Source organism: Patagioenas fasciata, chromosome 8, assembly GCF_037038585.1.
Source record: "Patagioenas fasciata isolate bPatFas1 chromosome 8, bPatFas1.hap1, whole genome shotgun sequence".
In the NCBI taxonomy this organism is placed as follows: Eukaryota; Metazoa; Chordata; class Aves; order Columbiformes; family Columbidae; genus Patagioenas; species Patagioenas fasciata.
Genome location: NC_092527.1, coordinates 12,130,642 through 12,149,294, shown reverse-complemented (window position 1 = coordinate 12,149,294; position 18,653 = coordinate 12,130,642). Strand labels below are relative to the sequence as shown.

General features: G+C 38.0%; 1 protein-coding gene across 2 annotated transcripts in view; it reads left to right on the top strand.

The window, feature by feature from the left end:
- The window catches only part of BICC1 (BicC family RNA binding protein 1), a 102,223-nt gene that overhangs the window by 47,565 nt on the left and 36,005 nt on the right, over positions 1-18,653 (top strand). Inside the window, exon 3 of one of the 2 annotated variants that reach the window (XM_065843756.2) lies at positions 2,450-2,519. The exons of the other annotated variant lie outside the window; for it this stretch is intronic. Coding sequence (XP_065699828.1) covers positions 2,450-2,519 — 70 coding nt within the window. The remainder of the gene's footprint in view (positions 1-2,449; positions 2,520-18,653) is intronic. 2 annotated transcript variants of the gene reach the window in all.

The following is an 18,653-nucleotide window of genomic DNA, read 5'->3' as shown; positions in this document are numbered from 1 at the left end:
CTGGGGATTTGGATGTAACAGATAAGAATTAAGAACTGTTAGAGAGGTTTGCCTTAGTTCCATTATGGAAAACTTATTGGTATTGTAGTTGTTTTCTTAATGTAGTCATTTTCTTCTTGGAAGTTGCTTTGCTAATTATTTTGGAAATTTTTTTGTGTTATTGCTTATGTTTGCAGATGACCATAAATACTAAAATGTACTGCTTTGTTTAATTCCTTCCTCCTTCCCCCCCGTTTGGCGAGTTAACTTGTTCAGATAGTGTCTACTTTTTGTGTATTGTAGTTCTCTTTTGTTTGAGCAATCAAAAGAGCACAATTACTTTTGTAGTTCTTAGGAAATGGAACAAATGGGGTTTTTTTATACAGGAGGAACCAACCCCTGAGAGCTGCTATCTGAAAAGCTCTCTCGTTTTCCTTTCTTACCTCTTTTTAACTTACAGCAATCAAATATTCTTTCAGTTCTTCTGCTTTATTTTTTTTCTAGTTTACAGCCGAAGTTTACAATGAGCACTTTTTTACTTGTTACCCTTATATGTATTAAATAAACTCCTGTAATCTTATTACCCAACATGAATTTCTCTATAGACTCACTATCTCAAAGAGTATCACCCAGCAGATCATTGGCAGTGGTTACTCCTGTCTGCCCAGTTACTGTAAGGCTGCACCATGCAATAGCTTGCCCACTCATGTCCCCTTCAACCCAAGGAAGCTTCTGACAAACGGGGTAGACTCCAGTGGATGATCACCAGGTTGATCCAGAGCCTGGAGCAGCTGATGTGCAGAGAAGCTGAGGGCAGGGTTTGTTCAGCATGGAGCTGGTGAGGTAGAAGAGGGTCTGATCAGCCTTCAGCTCCCCTGGCACGCTTAGATGGTAAACTGAGCCGGGCTCCTGCTAAAGGTGCACATGTAACAGTAGCCAAAGGTCAAGCAAAGGGAAATTCGATCAGGTGTGATAAAATAATTTCTTGGTAAAGGTGGCCACACACTGGAATAAGTGTGCAGAGAGGCTGTGGAATCTCCTTCCTTCAAGGTGATGAGAGCTCACTGGGCAAGGTCTGAGCAACCTGACCTAACTTTGTGCTTGGCCACGCTGTGAGCATGAGTTTAGACTTAAGGGACTTCCAGAGGTCCCTTTCTTCCAAGCTTGTTTTGATTCTAAGACCCCTTCTAACTGACATTACTCCAGCTGAGCAAACTGATCATTCTGAATCTCTTTATGATAAACCACTGAAGTTTTCAGAGGAGTGAGGACCGTTTTGCTTCTTGCTGTATGGAATCTTGTTCATGTGAGAACAGAACTGGACAATTTCTTTCAGGTGAAAACTCATCAGAGCCTTCTTTTTAATCAACATCTCTATTAAAAAAATGCCTTGTCTGATGCTGCCTAGCATGATATTTAATAATGTGTTTTCTTGGCATCCTGTGACCATCTAATATGGGCAGATCTTTATTTCTTCAGATATTCTTTTTTTCCCATGATGATCAGATACTCCCATCTCTCAAGTGTAATGAGAGGTATGGTCATGATCTCATAATACTTACTGATGAGATCTCAATATCCAGGAGATGTTCCTTAGTCTCAGTAGACAAACCCAGCAATTTTGATTAATACATATGAAGTCTTTGCGGTCATTCAGTTCCTTCTCCTGTATTACTATTTAACGTGTTAGTGATGTACTGTAACTGTGCCAGTGTTAAATTTCAGTATAATATGCCTATGGCTGGTGGACTTGTTCACTAAAACAAGTGTGGCAACAGAATGAGAGTCTACATTGAGCCAGGGGGCTACCTGGATTTCAAACTATTATATAAATGTGTGCATGTTTTTTTTTTCCTGTCAGCCAGCTGGGGATTTACAGATAGGTTGTACACTGTGTTGCAATAACTGCTGTCAAATCTCTGCTCTGAACTGCTAAACCAAGAAGTAAAATTTTTGGAGTCTGGGTAGGCTTACAGTGACAAGTTGCTTTCGGGTAAAGGTGAGGAGAAAAAAGAAAAACAAAAACTCAACCAACCTTGTGAAGGCAAACTGATGTATTTTGACTTACGGAGACACAAAAGGACTTGATTTGAAATTGACATGTGTTACTTAGAAGCCATTTTAAGATAACTAAAGAAATATTTGTATGTATTGTAAGACTTTGAAATTCCCTGTGATGGACCTAGGACATGATGTAGCTGGTAGTTGTCACTTGAACTTCATGGGAACTGTTGAGCGTCTTAGTTTGCACTTTAGATTTCTTTTGAATGATCAGAACTCTGCTCTACCTGTTACCAGACAAAAATGCTTCTCAAGAAAAACAGAAAAGTGGTTAATGACTTGTGCTATTTGAAGGTAGTAAGTCAACAGATTTTAAAATACCAAACATAATTTTTGCCAGAAATGAACATTTGACTTTGTAGGAGAGCAATAGAAACTTAATTTTTCACAAACACATTCTTTTTAACAGATTATGGAAGAAACGAATACACAGATTGCTTGGCCATCAAAATTGAAGATTGGAGCAAAATCAAAAAAAGGTATTTTGCTTTACATTCTTTATGGGGTGGGATTAGTTGTTAGAGAACTGTAGAGCCACTTCTTAAAGTCAGGATAACAATACTAGACACCTGAAATATTTTCTTTTTAGTCTGTTTGTATAAGAATTCCTTGTTAAAGTTAGCTTTATGTAGGTATTTGCTGTACAAACCCATTTTAAGTAGTTTGAGTTTCTACAAGTACTTTATTGATACTGTTGTACTTACAGACGGCGGCACACATGCTAAAGACAGTATGATTCTGCATCTAATCTGAATGGTTGGTTTATTTTACAGCAGCCAAAGTTGATTAGTCTTTCTGGTAACATCACAGATCAGTGGGTGTTCTATGAGGTTTTTTGTTTATTTCTGTAGAGTCCAAAGATAATGGGGTGGTCAAGCCCTGTTAGAGCAATGTATGTTCCTTGTGTCCCCAGCAGGCAGTCTGCATGCTTTTTCAGTGGCTTTAAGAAACCTAAGTAGAGCTGTTTCTTAGGAATGGCCGGTGTTATGTGTTTTAAATTATGCTTTCATTTGGAAGTACAACCTATGATTGTGAATCTGGAACATTTCTTTTTGAATTAACTCTTCTTACTTCTTAAAGAATCATAACTGTGACTGAACAAAAGTAATACTTAATTCTTCTTCTCTAGGAAAAATGAATTTGGAAGCAAATTTCAACATTGCATGGTATTTCTGTTCAGGCTGATACATATTAAAAACCAAGAAAGTAGAGTTCAAATAATTTTGCTGTACATTGTATTTAGAATGTGTAGTTGAAGATGTGGGCTAACAACCTTTGTAAATGGAAATGGTCTCATGTGAAGAAAAGTAATCTCTTTAGAAAGGCGCAGGATTAATAACATTTTTATGGTGTAGAGTGAGATTCAGTCTCTGAGGTACTTTCCCACATGTTATTGAAGTACAAATTCATTTTATATATTATATATGTATTTCCCTCCCCACCCCCCCACTTGCAAGGGAAAAGAATCTCACTTGGAAGGTGAAAAGTGGGGAAGCAATTCAGGCTGGAAGAAATGTAGGTGTCACGTATATGTGTATATTCATATGTGGAGCTAATGTTTATGGTAATGTGAGAGTGAGAAGGTTGCTGTGCAAACTTGTGCTGTACCTGTGTTCCTCTGCAGACTCCCTACCTGAGGTGCTGTGAATTGATAACAGCTAAAGCTCCATAGGAAACCCAGGCAGGAGAGCTGTTTTTTTTGTTGAGGGGAGAAAAGAAGAAATGAAGCAGTACCTGCACCTGTTTTCTTTCAAATTTAAATGAGCCTAGTTCTGAAGCTGAAAGGAGGGGTAAAAGAGGTAGCTGGGATTCTGTATTGGTACTCAGAGATGCAGCTTTATGTGTAGATTAATTTAACTCCTTTAGTAATTGCTCAAAGAGAAGATACTGTTAGATTTGTGGTGACACTCTTAGCAGTCTATGGAATGAATTTGAATACTGGGGAAATAAAACAGCTAGAAGTTATGAGCTGATAATAAAACTAAAAATTGAGAGGAGGGAACACATAATACAGCTGGGCATACTGAGAGCATCTGCAGTGGGAATGATCATCTTGGAAAGTCCTTATTCCAAAAGAAACTTTAGGGCTGCAAGCTCATCATTTTGGCACTATGCTATACTATTAATAAAGTTTCAGATGCCTGTGGACTTGCAGGGTAGCTCTAGAGTTAAGACTTTTACTCTCTGGCTACCTTTGCTCTGGAAAGTTTTGTGTATATATACACACACTTGAGATAGTAAATTACAATATGTATACAAAGAATGCTGTAACCCAGAAGTTCCTATTTGTGAAATAAAGTGTAGTTTATGTATTCTGTTTACACTTGGTATCAATTGTTTGCTATAACAACTGTTTATATAGGGAAAACGTTCTAAGTGTTTAACATACTCTAGCTTCACTTAATGACATTTTGTGATTCAGAGGAGAGTCTGCAGAAAATGACTGGCTGGCTCTCCGGGATCTTGAACTCAAAACATGGAATCTTTCCGTGTCCCCTTGGCTGGGGACTGAGTGCCTGATAAGCTCATTCAGTGGGGGAGAAGTGGTTACGGATGTACAGGCTTGTACCCCAGCCAAACACTGTACCCTGTCATACAAGTGGTACCACATTTTTTCATATACTTTTCCAGTATAGTTTTCTTGTGGTTTCAGTAGCTTCACGTTCTAAGTGCAGATAACCTGCAAGTTGCTAAATTTTCTTTTCTGTGTTATATGAATAACAGATTTTGAATTGATGATGGCAAAGTACTATATATGGAGTACCATAGTGGTAATTCATTGACTCAAACTTGATAAATACTTTCTGAAATTTTTTGAATTGCACAAGACTAGGGTCTAGATTTAGCATATGCAGAATTTTTAAAATTGCCAATTAAAATGTATTGTTTAATATGAAATTGATAGAATAGCTCTCTGCAAAGGCTAGAATGAAAAAAAAATCAATTATCAACTCTCAGCAGTTTCATAAAGAGCAAACCAGGAATTTCCTGGCTTTAATGAACACCAGATGCTGCAGTCTTGCTCTAATGCTGAGGGATAATGAGGGTTAAAGTGTTTTGAAATACATGTTTAGAAAACACACAAACAGATAAAATTTTTCCAGTAGCATCCTTAAGGAAACCACTTGCTCAGGTTGGCAAAGAGATCCTGTAACATTAAGGCTTCAGAGAGTGAAGTGAAACAATTTAAAGTGCTTCTGTAATGAGAGATTCCTGTCCAACAGCAATGAAAGAGTCTGCACTGGCACGGTCTGCTCTGCTTTCCATGGGTGCTGAAGAGTTCAGGGCATCCCAAAACCTCACGTTCTAGAGGCTTCAGATTTTCTGTAGGCTGATGAATTAAAGATCAAACTGAGAGACAGTAACTTTTCTATCCATTCCCCTTTTGCTCTCAACATACTTCTTCACTCTGTTATGGTTACTGTTCCTTAGGAATGCTATTAATGGTCTTTTAAAGATTTATTCACTGGTATAAAAGTTTAGAGTGGATTGCCAAATCCCAAATTGTCAGATGCTATAGTTCCACAAAAACATTCAAAGCAGGAGTACAAGAATTTTTTTTCCTCTCTCCCTTCCCCAGATACTGACCTGTCCTGCTTTTCTGTTCTTGTTGTCCAGCCCTTTCTGCTGTGCTGTCACTTGTGGTCATATTGCCACATAGGGGACCAGGCTGGCTTAAAACTAACCATGCATAATTTTTACTGTTGTAGAGGGGTGTGGTTGGTTGGTTTGTTTTGGGTTTTTTGTGCATTTGCTAGCTGGTTTAGCCCAAACTGTATCTTCAGATTACTTCACGTCATGGTTATACGAATCTGTAATGCTTAATGCATTGGGAGCAGGTGAACACCATGTAATTCAGCAGCAGTACTTGTTGATGGCAATTTAAGGTACTCTTTAGGAACTTGAGAAAAGGGTATATGTGAGTTTAGATTTCACCCATATTCGTTACTCTTTTTCTTATTTCAGTTTTCCCCCACCTCAAGCAGGTGTGCACCTTTGTGTTTCAACAGCCATAAAGAAATTCTGGTGCTGCGTGTGTGCTCAGAATGCAGACACCCTTGAAATGGCATTTGGGTAACAACCAGCTAAGAAACTTTTCAGCTCCTGGTAACTTAGTGGCTCTAGGCAGAAATTTGTTCAAAAAGTTGGAGCAGAGAAAATTTTGGGTGGTTAATAAAGGTGGTAAGGGGAAATTCAAATGAAATTGAATTGAGCTTATGAAGCAGGGCTATCTCCGGGCTCTCTCTCACCATTGGCTTTCAAAAAGGGCTGCTTTCACTCAACTGCTGTTTCTCGCTCTTTCTTTCTGTTGTTCCCATATTTTCATTCCTCTTTGTCCAGGTTAAAATCTTCAGCTCTTCTTTATCTGCATCATCTGTTCAAGTTACCTCCTCATTTCTTTTCTTTCTTTCTTGAGCTGCTCTCATTTCATTTCACTTGTTCTTTCTTTTGCTGTTTGTGGTTTGGGAGTTTGGGTTTTTGTTTGTTTTCTTCTTGTTTGTCTGTTTTCCCCCCCTCTTACTACTTGTGCATTTTAATTTGATTAAGGAAAAAAATCCAATCCATTGTTCTGTTTATCTTTTTTCACTTGATTTTTCTTTTTTTTTATCTTCTGTTTCAAAGAAATCAAGCTTCAGTAACTTTTTTGATCTAAGCTGCTTTCTATTATTAAAACATTTACTACATGCTATTCTTCATGAATGTATCAAGTACATACCATGTCAAATTGATATCTAAGGAGAATGGCAGGAGGGGAGGAAGCCCAGTGGCATTGAAGGTATTAGAAGGAAGGTGGCCATAACTATCAGTGGGCACTGCTGGTATTCATTGCCTGGCAGTTTGGTTTCACGCTTTTTCCTTAAACTTCGCCTTTTGCAGGCTGACTTGACAGCAGAATCCCGTATTTCCTTCTTCCCATCTAAAGTGCTGAGACAAAATGCAAAATCAAGTTAGTGACTGTAATACTGTATTTGAGGCAAATAACTGTACTGAGAGACTTCAAGCAAGTTAGATAAATATTCCTCCCATTTATTTGAATGTTTAGACACAAGGGAAGAGCTTTGTGCATTACAGGAGGCTTTATAATAAAAGCTAGAGACTTTTTTTGTTAAAGCAGAAGTGTCACTACATGATGAACTTAAGGGCGAACTTGCATGCAAGTTACTGCCTTAGATATTAAGAGTAAGCTAACATGTAATCTCTGTTTGTTGCTTCAGACCTTTAAGTCAATTTTCAATTGTTTGCCAATATTGTAATAAAAGCTGAAGTTTACATTTTGAGATGAAGAAGGGAGAGAGAGAAGAGAGATGCTGCATCGGGCTCTGCAGCCGTATGAAAGCGTGCAAACATGGTGCTGTGTTATTTACTCTTTTGGCGTAGGTTTTCTGGTAAAACTCCAGTCTGATTTTATGCTTTTCAAATAATTTCTTTTTCTCTTTAGAAGTAATTATTTTTCTCAATTTAGTTCGTCAACAAAATCTTTAAAATGAAAACTGCTTTCATTGCGAAATCTCTTATAGTAGAACATGATACATGGGGAAGTGGTTAACAGAAGAGCAGTTCAGCGTTGTTCTTGCCAGATTTTAGTGTCTCATGTACAGACACTTCATAACTTACACACGTGTTCCATGGAGAGATTACATAATTTCTTAAAACATAAATGCATCCCTGGCTGTTATGTAATATTACTTTCAATATTGGAACTGAGCTGAATCCCACATTTTTACAAAGGAGACACTGTCTTTCCTAAGTAGAAGATTCGGTGAAACACATGGCAATAAAACTACAAATGCCTCAAATTGTATTAATGGATGCAAGTAAGACCTTGTCAGTGGTCACATTCAAACCCAATATTTTATGATGTCAGTGAAAATGGAAGAGTTAATAACCCAGTGCAGCATTGTTCTGTAGGAGTTATGTGAGTTTTAAATGGCATCGTAACCTCTTGGTAGATTGTCTGGATGCCTCTGGATTCTCCCTCCAGTCCTGCCTTCCCCCCCCCCAAAAAAAACACCAAAAAAACAAAAGAACAACCAAAAACCAGAGACCCCCAAACCATATCAAACCAAAACACCCCTAAGCAAAGCAATGAACCCAATGAGGCAGCAGCTGAGAAACTTTGAGTACTGTCAAAAGTGTCTGGGTGGCCAAAAGTCGTCTTGGACCCTCACTTTAGGATATTCTATCTCATTATAGTGATGATATTTTGTAATAAACAGAAAGTTTAGAGAAATGAATGGATTTCTCGGCTTTCAGTTATCACTGGAATTTCTGGAATACTGAAAGGATTTCAGTATAGTCTACTAAAATTAAGTTACATGCTTAATATGTTTCTAAATACCAGGTGGCTTGGTGTACTTCAGAGGCTGGCGTGTTTACAAAGTGCAGTTATATAATCTGAAATTTTCCCCAAGAAATTGGCCAAGTCTGAGTTTAGTCAAACAAGCATAAAAGTAACTAAAAATTACCTAATAGTTTAGGCTGTTTACTTCTTCGTCTTATATAACTGCTTAAGTTGAAAACTGTAGACTCTGTTTCCAACAGTTTGGCATCCACAAGACTGAAGACCTTGTAGTTTAAATATATAATGCTGTGCTGTATATGTGCATGTATATGCATATAGAACAATGACTGCTGGGATTGCTATATTTTTAAAGTCTTCAGTGTATTCCTTTTTTTCAGGCTTGACATGTACACATCATTATCCTTACTTAATATAGTTGCAGTCATAACACAACTCTTTAATTCTGTGTTTTCCTTAAATGACTTCATTATTCTGGGCTCAAGAGAGTTTAGTTTTTTTCATGGTGCGTATATGTTATACCCGTTTTGAATTTTGTTTCAAATTTGTTGAGAAGTACATTGGAAATAGCTGAAATGTGGAAAAACTGAAGTTATTAACAACACGGCACCTATTAATTATCCTTGCTGAGCTCTGAGGTGTTTGTCTTCTCATTTGATTGTGCACATGGAGGTAGGGTTTCTTGTTTGATTGTTTTGGTTTAAAACAACGAAGTCTGCCCTGAGAAGCTGAAAAGCAACCAACAAAAAAGCAAACCAACCCCACAACCTCCCTACAATCCCAACTCCAATACTGGGCTATGAAAACCCATTGATTTAAATGGCAAGAGCTCTTGTATGACAACTTGTCTCCGTGTGTGTTGCTTTTAATAATGATCACATTCTGTACAGGCCCCTTCTAAAAGTCTTCCTCGAAATGAGTGGTAAGGAGGAATTGCTTGTGTGTTTGTGTGTTGTTTTTTGGTTTTTGTAAATTAATCTACATACATTTTTTAAATTAATCTACATACGTTAAAAAAAGACCAGATAAAGTCTAACCTATTTTGGTACTCAGTTAAACTTGAGAGTCAATCCTGTCACGTTAACCTAGTTACATATGAAACTCTTCGCTGTTTTTACAACATAGTGAGGGAGTATAATGCATCTTTTTTTATATCTGAATTACTGAATTCTTCACAGAGAATGTCAGTATAGTCTGGAAAGGTTAAAATAAAGATATATAAATATACACACGCCTACACAGATATGTAATGGAGGAAAATAAGCATCTTTCTTAATGAATATGGGCACCGAAGTTAAGAATATTCTCAGGCTTTATATAGGTTTAGACAGTTTGTGGCCTCAATCTGGACATATTAATGTTTCCAATCAATTGTTATTTATTATGTACACTCTTCTTGACAAATTGAGACTTAAATCCCAGGAAAGAGGAAGGGGAATTTATATCTGCTTATAAATGTGAGCCACCACATCCGCACATGGGTGTTTTCAAAGAAGTTAAAGGTTATGTATTTCGGAGATGGTTTAGGTTGCATGAAAACACTTTCTTACAATGGCTAAATTTCTTAATTACACTTGATATGATCTTATTTCTTTGATTATAAACATGAGTCCTGCTACTTTTCTAATGAATATACCGATGTAAACTGTCTGAGTCTTCATGTGCATAAAGCTTCCTGTAATTTCATTGTCTTCTAGAATTACAGGCTCTTCCTAACCATACGTAACCTCTTAAATTGCATAAAAATGTTGTGGTGAATAATGGGAAACAGAGCTTAAAGTGCTGGAATTGCTTGTATGCTTGTCAGTACATATCTGCGTAGCTAACTTATCGGTCTTTAAGCTTAAGAAAAATATTCTTTACTGTAAATTACTGTGAGTTACTGTAAAAGGAATTCATAGTTTGTCTTTCTGTAAATGCAATGATGCATTGAGTTTCATGTTGTGTGTCAGGCTTAAACACTAAGCCAGCCCCACCTAAGAAGGCCATAAGGCATCACAGGACTACAGATACTTCAGACTTGTTAATGAAGCAAATACTGTAACAGTAATTTTTCATAGTCTTGGTCAGTGTTTGTTCTTGACCCACTTTAATCTCTGTGTGCTGTTTCTAGTTAAGATAATTGTAGCTTCTGCTGTTCTCATAAAAAAACCAAACCCACAGAACAAATAGAGTGGAAGAGGGTGAACATGGATATACTCAGCTGATTTTCCTACCTAAAATTCAGTGCTGTGAATAGCCACTTAATTGGTGTAGAGCACTTAAAAAAAGAAAAAAGGGAAAAAATTAATCAGATCCCTGGAGACCTGCAATGGTATCTCGGGCTTTGTGGCAGAACAAGCTTCTGGTCCACTAAGATACTTTTAAAAATTGTGTCAGCTGTCCTGTAGGGCTGTACCCTACTGTACCCTTAACTCTTGATAGGAAGTAAAAATGTGTGGAGTGATGTCCACTCCTGAACAATCACAGCCTGTTCCATCATCTTAGTTGAAGATGGTAGTTAAAGGGATGCAACATGATGCGGGAAAGAGAGCACCTAAGCCTCTGAAGTGCCTGGATGCTTATGTTCTTAAAAACAAAGGTAACTTTTGTGTTGGTTCATGGTCAAGTTTTAAGTTCTGTTGTCTCAGTGTTGATTTCAGTGCAGACGAATGGAAATACAGGTTCAGATTGCTCAGTGTCACACTGCTTCTTACAAAGAAAACAACATACTGCACACCAGCCAGAACTCTGCCAGCTGTTCTACCGCTGCTGCCCATCCCAGGCTTGTTTCAGGCTCTCGCAGTGCTGTTGGGTGCCGTCCCTTGTTCGTGTGGATCTTCACCTTTGCAGAACAAGAGAAATAATCCGTTGTCAATAACCGATTGGGTAAGGTGGGTGGGAGTGATGATTTGATGATTGCTGTTGGAGAGGAGCTTTCCAGCTGATCACATGTGGTTCAGCAAAAAGGTGCTAGAACATGAGCTTTTGCAGTTACTCCACATGTCTTTCCCATCTCTAAGTGGAAATGGGATTCTCGTGCATCAGTTTGAGACAACATCATGCAACAGCAGTAGGCACAATAGTTATTGACCACTGTACCCATAGGATGGCCTTATTCTGTATGTTGTAAATAACAATAAAGCCGCACTTGGTTGTGCATTTTCCAGGCCCTCCGGAAGGGAAGACTGGTAGCTACTTTTGCTAGAAATGAAATTGAGGGAAACAGAACTGTGTTCGCAGATGCTCAACAGCACAATTGTGGTCTCACCTCTCCTGCCTTCCTGCGTGCTCAGGGTCCATCCCTCGGCCTCCATAGCAACCTGTCCGCCAGCTCAGCCTGCGGATGGGGAGGGCATTTGGGGCACCTGCTTTATCGAGCCCTGTGCTCTTTTGTCAGCAGAATTTTTCTTCAAGCTGTTTAGTTTTGGTTCCCAAGGTATAAAGTTGTAAGTCTGACTTTGTACCACTTCAGTAAAACTTTTCTTAAAAATCTTGGCATTTAAATGGCTTTTCCTTGTTGGTGCCCCTGACAACCGAAGTGTTGGTTTGGGTATTCTGTGTCAGTGCTCTGTGCATGGAGCAAAATTCCTTTGCAGCTTTTATTTGACCTCACTAAAAACAAGAAAAAAGATTCATCCTGTTATGCAATTGTACAGCTGATAACTGTGTGTATTAGATTTTAAATTATGCTTATATCTTAGAAGGACATGAATTTCACAACAGTATGTTTCTGCACTTTGAAGGTAGTAATGTCTGGAGATACAGGATGCTCTGTAATGTTTCTTGTAAATGCTAACAAGATTTGGGGGAGAGGGAAGGGAAGATAACTTCTTATACCTGCTGTTACTTCATGAAATAAAATGTCAGTTTGATCTGGTACATGATCTGGGAAATTGGAGGTTTTTTCTCATCCTTAGAATGGCATTAAGCTCATTTTTGTGCTTGACCTTTTTTCAACAAAACTTATGCTCTCTTGCATTTCCCCATAGGTATAAACAGATTAATTTGATCAATGGGGCATTTTATGTTTCTTTTTTAAAACGTGTTATTTAGGTGAAATAAAACCAAATAGTTACATACTCTGAAATGCAGAATAACTTTGTTTTGGAAGTTCTTTATAAGACAGAGAAGTATGTAGTTATTCTGTGCCTTTCTCTAGGTACTCTGGATTGTATCCTCTGAATTGCTTAAAATTGGTTTATCTGACTTGATCTAGCTCTGATATAAATCAAGTGGGTGTTTCCAAAAGAAATAAGATAACAAAAATGCATTAATAGCCTGGATCGTCAATGATGATCAACAGAATACAGAAAATGCTGGTCAGCTAATTCATATGTCATTCAAGTATTTTAGTCTGACAGGCTCTTGGGGAGGCTGCAGTCATCTGCTTGTGATGCTATATGCTATCTGCTTGTTACCTGTTATCACTCTCTCAGAAGGGATTATTCATTCTCTTTAGCATTTGTCATAAGAGAAGATGAACTCTTGGTGTCAAATGTCAGTTGAAGCCCCACAGAATGTCTTTGTTTTGTTTTGCAGTATGTACTTTTTCCTGGGTTTGGTTAGAGTTGAGAAAGGACAAGTGCCATGTTTCATCTCTAAGTATAACTCATTCCTGCTTCCCTGTGTTTAAATCATAATGGTTCAGGTTTCAAGGGATGTTGAGTTCTCAATGCTGATCTAATGCATTATTGTATGCAAACATTTGACACTAACATGAAAAACTTATTGCAAGCCTAGTTGAGGATGCTAATTTAAACAAATCAGTTATACATTAAGTTCAGTGAATGGTAGTGATGTGTCAGGTTAGTAAACATGATTCAAAGTTTTGTTTTGGAACAAAAATAGCTCAAATGGAGGAGGCCAGGATGCCAAAACAGCTTTCAGAAGCATGGAGAAACTAACATGCATAGGAGAAATTCATGTAAGGATCTTGTCACAGTTTTAAAAAAAAAAGAACAAAACAGCAACAACAATGAAAACCAACCAACCAAACAAAAAACCATAACAAAAACAACAACAAAAGAAAAAGCCGAAAACAGCCAGCACCCTAAAATCATATGTCTACCAGTATTACTGGGGAGATCACTTCCCCTCTGCAAACCAGTGCAACGCTGATACACTGGCTAGAATTACAATGTGAGTGGGTATCATCCTGTCTCTGCAAATTTTTCTACTATAGATGAAATTATTTTTTAAAAATTGCGTTGGTTTCAAGCATGCTTTATACCGTGCATTCTAAATATAGATTGTGTCTGTGCCAAAGACCAAGTGCAAACGTACAAAACCATCATTGATATAAAGTCTCTTTAATGACTTCCTCTGGAAACTATAATTTGAATCATATGATTTCTTTCTGGAGTAGCAGTAGGAGGGAATATCTGAAAGATAACTAGAATATGGTTTTCAGAATTTTAATCTTTTCATCTGTGCAAACTTAACTTTGTATGAACTGTGCTAGTCATTTTATTCCTTGATTATTTGGCAAGACTAATAGTTCCTGTAAAGCCACTTGGATCTAAAGAGAAGAAATTCCAGGACATAAATAGCTTTCTTGTGGATATTTTTTTTTCTCCAGATTTTTAGCAGTTAGAAAATAATTTTTAATTTATGGTAAATGTTTGCAGAGAGCTCTGTAGCTTTGGCTGTGTGGCAGCAACTGAAGCTGCTGCGTTGGTGCAGTTTAATTAGTGAGACCGATGCAATCTGGCAGTGTTTATCAAGCAAGGCGAGTCGCTGCGGGCTGCTGGCAGCAGACACTCCCCATATTAACTCCTGCAAAAGGGAAAGGCAAATGGTGTCGTGTTAATGGGAGGGAAGCTGTGGGAAAGGAGAAAGTTGAGAATGGAGTGGAGTGGGGGAAGTGACAGAGAATTGGAGAGGAAACGAGAGACTGAATAAAATTGGAAAGAGGTAGATGTGATTCAGCAAACGAATGGCAGGAAAACATGGGGTTAGATTGTGAGTCTTGAAGAAATGAAGCTTTTCAAAGAGCAAAATAACAAAGATGGTATAAAGGTAATGAGAAAACAGATGTGAGATGGTAAGAGGAAGGTGTGAGGCAAGGACTGGTTGAAAATACATACCAAGAAGCAGAGAGGAGGTATCTGGCATGGACTTCCAATACATGTCCTGGTCTTGGAAATGAGATTGTACGCAATTCTAAAGTTTGTACTTGATGAATATCCTGGGGAAAAGCTGGTAAACCCCACTGTGCTAATGCAGATGTTCATTATTGTTCCAGACCAGTGACTAAATATCTAACATGTCGCTATTCTTATCTCCAGTATCTTTGTGCCCCTTCCATGAAGATGCAATTTAGACGACTGCAATTTTAATTTGTTTAGTATTTAACAGATGTGTCGTGTTGCGTAAAAAGATATGTATGATTTTTAAATACTGGGAATGCAAAAACATTAATTTCTAGTCCATGGGAGCTGAGGATATTGGCACTTTCTGCTAAAAATCATAAAACAGAGTTAGAATGTGCGCAAGTAAAACAAGACAGTAATAAAAAGGATTAAGTTTGAGTGCAACTGTCATCCAGCTTAATAGATTTGTGTCCAGTGCAATGTCAAATAATGTAAACTGCTTGGTTTCGCAATGCTGGCGAGAGTGATAGCCAAAAAAGTAAGCTGAGAAAATATTGGGCTCCAAGAAAATGCAAGCTGTTTTGTGGAACTTGCTTAAAATATTGTAATGCAAAACAGTTCCCACCAAGATTAGTAATAAATTTGTAGAGTTATGCTAAGCTATACATGTGCAAAACATACCCCGTGTGTATTTCTCATCTCCCGTTTCTATTGTAACTAAGTGCAGTGAGAAGTTAAGCTCACGATTGCTTTCCTGTCTGTGGGTGCTGTCATGTGGAGAACGAGACATGAATTGACTTCTTATAGATAAACATTTGGTCACTCCAAAGGAATCTGAACTTTCAAAATGAGCATACGTGTTCTGGGAGGGGACAAAACCACCAAACGTCACTGTTTGGGTGCAGTATTTGCTGCTTTCTTTTCTGCTTGCAGGAAATTTGCCTGAAACCCAAGGAGGTCCTGTGACTTCCCGTCCTTAAAATGATTGAAATGCAGTGTCTGTCCTTATGGTAGATATTCTGATGTACTGTCCCATGCTGGGCTGTGTTTTCATTGATGAATAATTGATGGGGTAACATGTGTTTATAGAATTTGCAACCAGTATAAAGTTGACAGAACACAACACCAAAAACTAATTGGAGAAATAATGCAAGATTAGTAACAGCTCAGTAATTGCAATTCAATGCAGGCTGCTTGGAGAAGAAAGGCCCACAGTATTGAAGAGAGGGACTTAAACATCATTGTGTACCACAGATTTAACAACCAATGGAATGTGATACTGTATCCCAGAGTAAAGTAAACTGGGATGTATATTCCGACTCAATGTTTGTAAATAAAATAAATATTTATTTTATGCGACTTAGTACTGTGAAATCATACTGGTTACCAGTGCTCCTCTTCAGAGTTTGGACAATTTGGAAAGAATCCAGGGGAAGACAAAGGAGGTGTTTGAGAATGAGAATTGGGAAGATTTGTTTTAAATCTAATGTTATATATTACTAAAAAACTGTGAAGGTTATGTGGGAATAGGAAAAAATATGGTTGCTATCAGTGTCTACTTAGGAAAGGTTTAAAAGCAGACATTGCTGTCAGATTTCTCTTGTGTTTTAGTGAGGACAAGGATAGCTAATTGTTGTAACAAGTTACATAGGCTTTGATGTCTCTGCTAGTGGAGATTTTTCAGGACATGTTCAATAACTATCAACAGTGCTGTGGTATACTAGATCCTGCCACAAAGGTGGCTTAAATTATTACCTGTAAGAGTTCAGTCCTTCACTTCAGAGACTTTTTTTTAAAAGACCTGGTCCCAATGTAGATGCTCACCGGGGAGTGCTACAAGAAGGGATCCCTGTAGAAGAGCTGTGATACTGCACATCAGTGCTCTAGGGAAGGGAGCAGACATTTGTATTCTGTAAGTAAAGATGCGGTTTGTTCCAGAGTGAGAGGGCTGGAAGAAAAATAAACCAAAAAATTAATATAGAGAAGGCCTTTACCAGCATGAATTACTGGTAAAATACAGGATGGAAGAGATAATGAAGTCTGAGTTTAGGAAAAACTGGACTTTGCATTTAATTGGCTGATTCATGGTACTAAAAAAAAAAAACTGCTCAGCACTGTAAATATCAGATCAGCCCAAAGGAAGAAATTCTCAAGAAGGAACAGGCTCTTGGTGATTAATTCTTTTTTTTTCTCTCCCCCCACCAATATACAATGACAGACAAGGATACTTTTTCCTGAATTTTTGCTTCTTCCTCTTTTGTCACTTTAGTAAATACAACTTGAACCCCAGTCATTGCTGACTTCAGGAGAGGCTGGAGATGAACACCTGGTAACTTATATTTAAGTGCCTAAATGTAGCTTCCTCGGTGTGTGTCTGCAAGCGGTGTTCATCGCTGCCCTGTTCTTGCCTGCTGGCAGGCGAACGCTGTGAGCAGTGCCCAGGTATTTAAAGCTGAGTGGTGAATGTTGTGCTGTCCCAGCCCGTTTTGCTGGCGGGTGGCAGGGCAGCTGGGTTTGGTGCATCTTTTGAACCAAGGCTGTGATGTACAGGAGCTCATCCATGCATCCCCTGGCCTTTTTCGTGCCGTATTCAGTGGGGAAAAGCAGGTGAGGTACACAGCGAGTGTCTGGAATAGATCATTGAGGGGTTATTGACATTCAGGAGTTTCTCTCAAGCAGCGTCTTTTTTGTAAGTCTTGTGTTTGCAGGTAATTTTTGGAGTGGCTCTTACACCTGGTAGTAGCAGTAAGAACAAGTATTTGCAAAAATTCTTTAATTCTGGTTGAATGTCATCAGAGTAAAATCACTTGAAAGAAATTCTTTTAATATGATGTAAATTTATTATTGATTGAATTACCAATTTTTACTTAATTTAAACTGTAGTTGAGAGATAGAATTTGACTTTGACTTTTCTATACTTGATGGAAAATTTGTCTTCTCCCACAAATATTTAGACAGCTAAACTGTGGGGACAGTTTTCAGCTGTTTCATGTTGTTTGTCCACAGCTGTTGCTCTGAGTTTTCCTGGTTTAAATTGATGGGACATGACGCATTTGTAGAAGATGCTGGAAAGGGGCTGTAATATTTGTTTCTTTGCTATAAAGAAACAATTAGTGGAAAACTAACACAGCAATTTTTTTTTTTTTACGTTTAGCTGTGAATATAGAACTTGAAACAATGATGACTTTTGAGTTTCTCAGCATCTCACTGGCACCCATTTTCTAAGTGGATTGGATATATTCTCTACCTGAAGGCCTGAATCTCACATTCCTCACAATCATCTTCTTTTTCTGTAATTTGCCAAGACTGACAATATTTGTGTATTTTGCAATTCAAAGTGGATGCACACACACAAAATATCATCCAGTCTCTCTTTTGTGGCTGCTCTCCTTAGGCTGAGATATAAAGCTGGAAAAATTCAGGTGTTTTTTGTGTTGATGTTTGGCTTGTGAATATATTGAGGAAAAGAATCTGTGTGGTTTTAATAGTTCTCCAGGTATTCACCTTTGCTACTCACTGCTAAGATCACCTGTTACTGTTTAATAACTATTGCTTTTCTAAACACAACTTTGTAAATGGTGAATATTTTCTGTAGTATGGTGCTAAGGCAATCAATACGTAATTGATTTAAAGATTTAAAGCAAGTCTCTTGCTGACATTGTGTTTATTGTTTGGAATGCCAGATTAATTACAACATGTATTGCAATCGCTGCGTTATGAGCGACATCTGCTTTTTGTTAACTTTCTCTGTAAATGAGAAACTGTCAGTGCATACTGTTTCTCATATTCTGAAGAAAAATTCCCCAAACCCTATAACTCGTGTACTTTAAAAATTAACGAACCTTTGTGTTTAGATCACATGTTCATTTATTTCTTTTGTTTCTGGAGGAGCTGACCCAAGCACAGATGACTCCTCCCTGTTTTGCAATAAATAAATGAACACAAGACTGTCCCAGACTGTTCGAAACTTGGCCACGGGAGCTCATGTTGATTCTCTTCGATCTGAGCAGTTAGACACACACAAATCCATAGCGTCCTTGTGCCAGCAGCTGGCAGCAAATACTTCGTTTACTGGAGCTATTTAAATGAGCTTCCTAATGCTACCATCTCAGAAACCAGCTAGATCAATTCATTCCTCCCCCTTTGCATGCGGTGTAGGTGACAGCCGAGAAAGCTTTTAAAGAAAATCACATTTTTCTCTCAAGCCTTTTATCTCATTTGCAGTTGGCTTGTCAGTT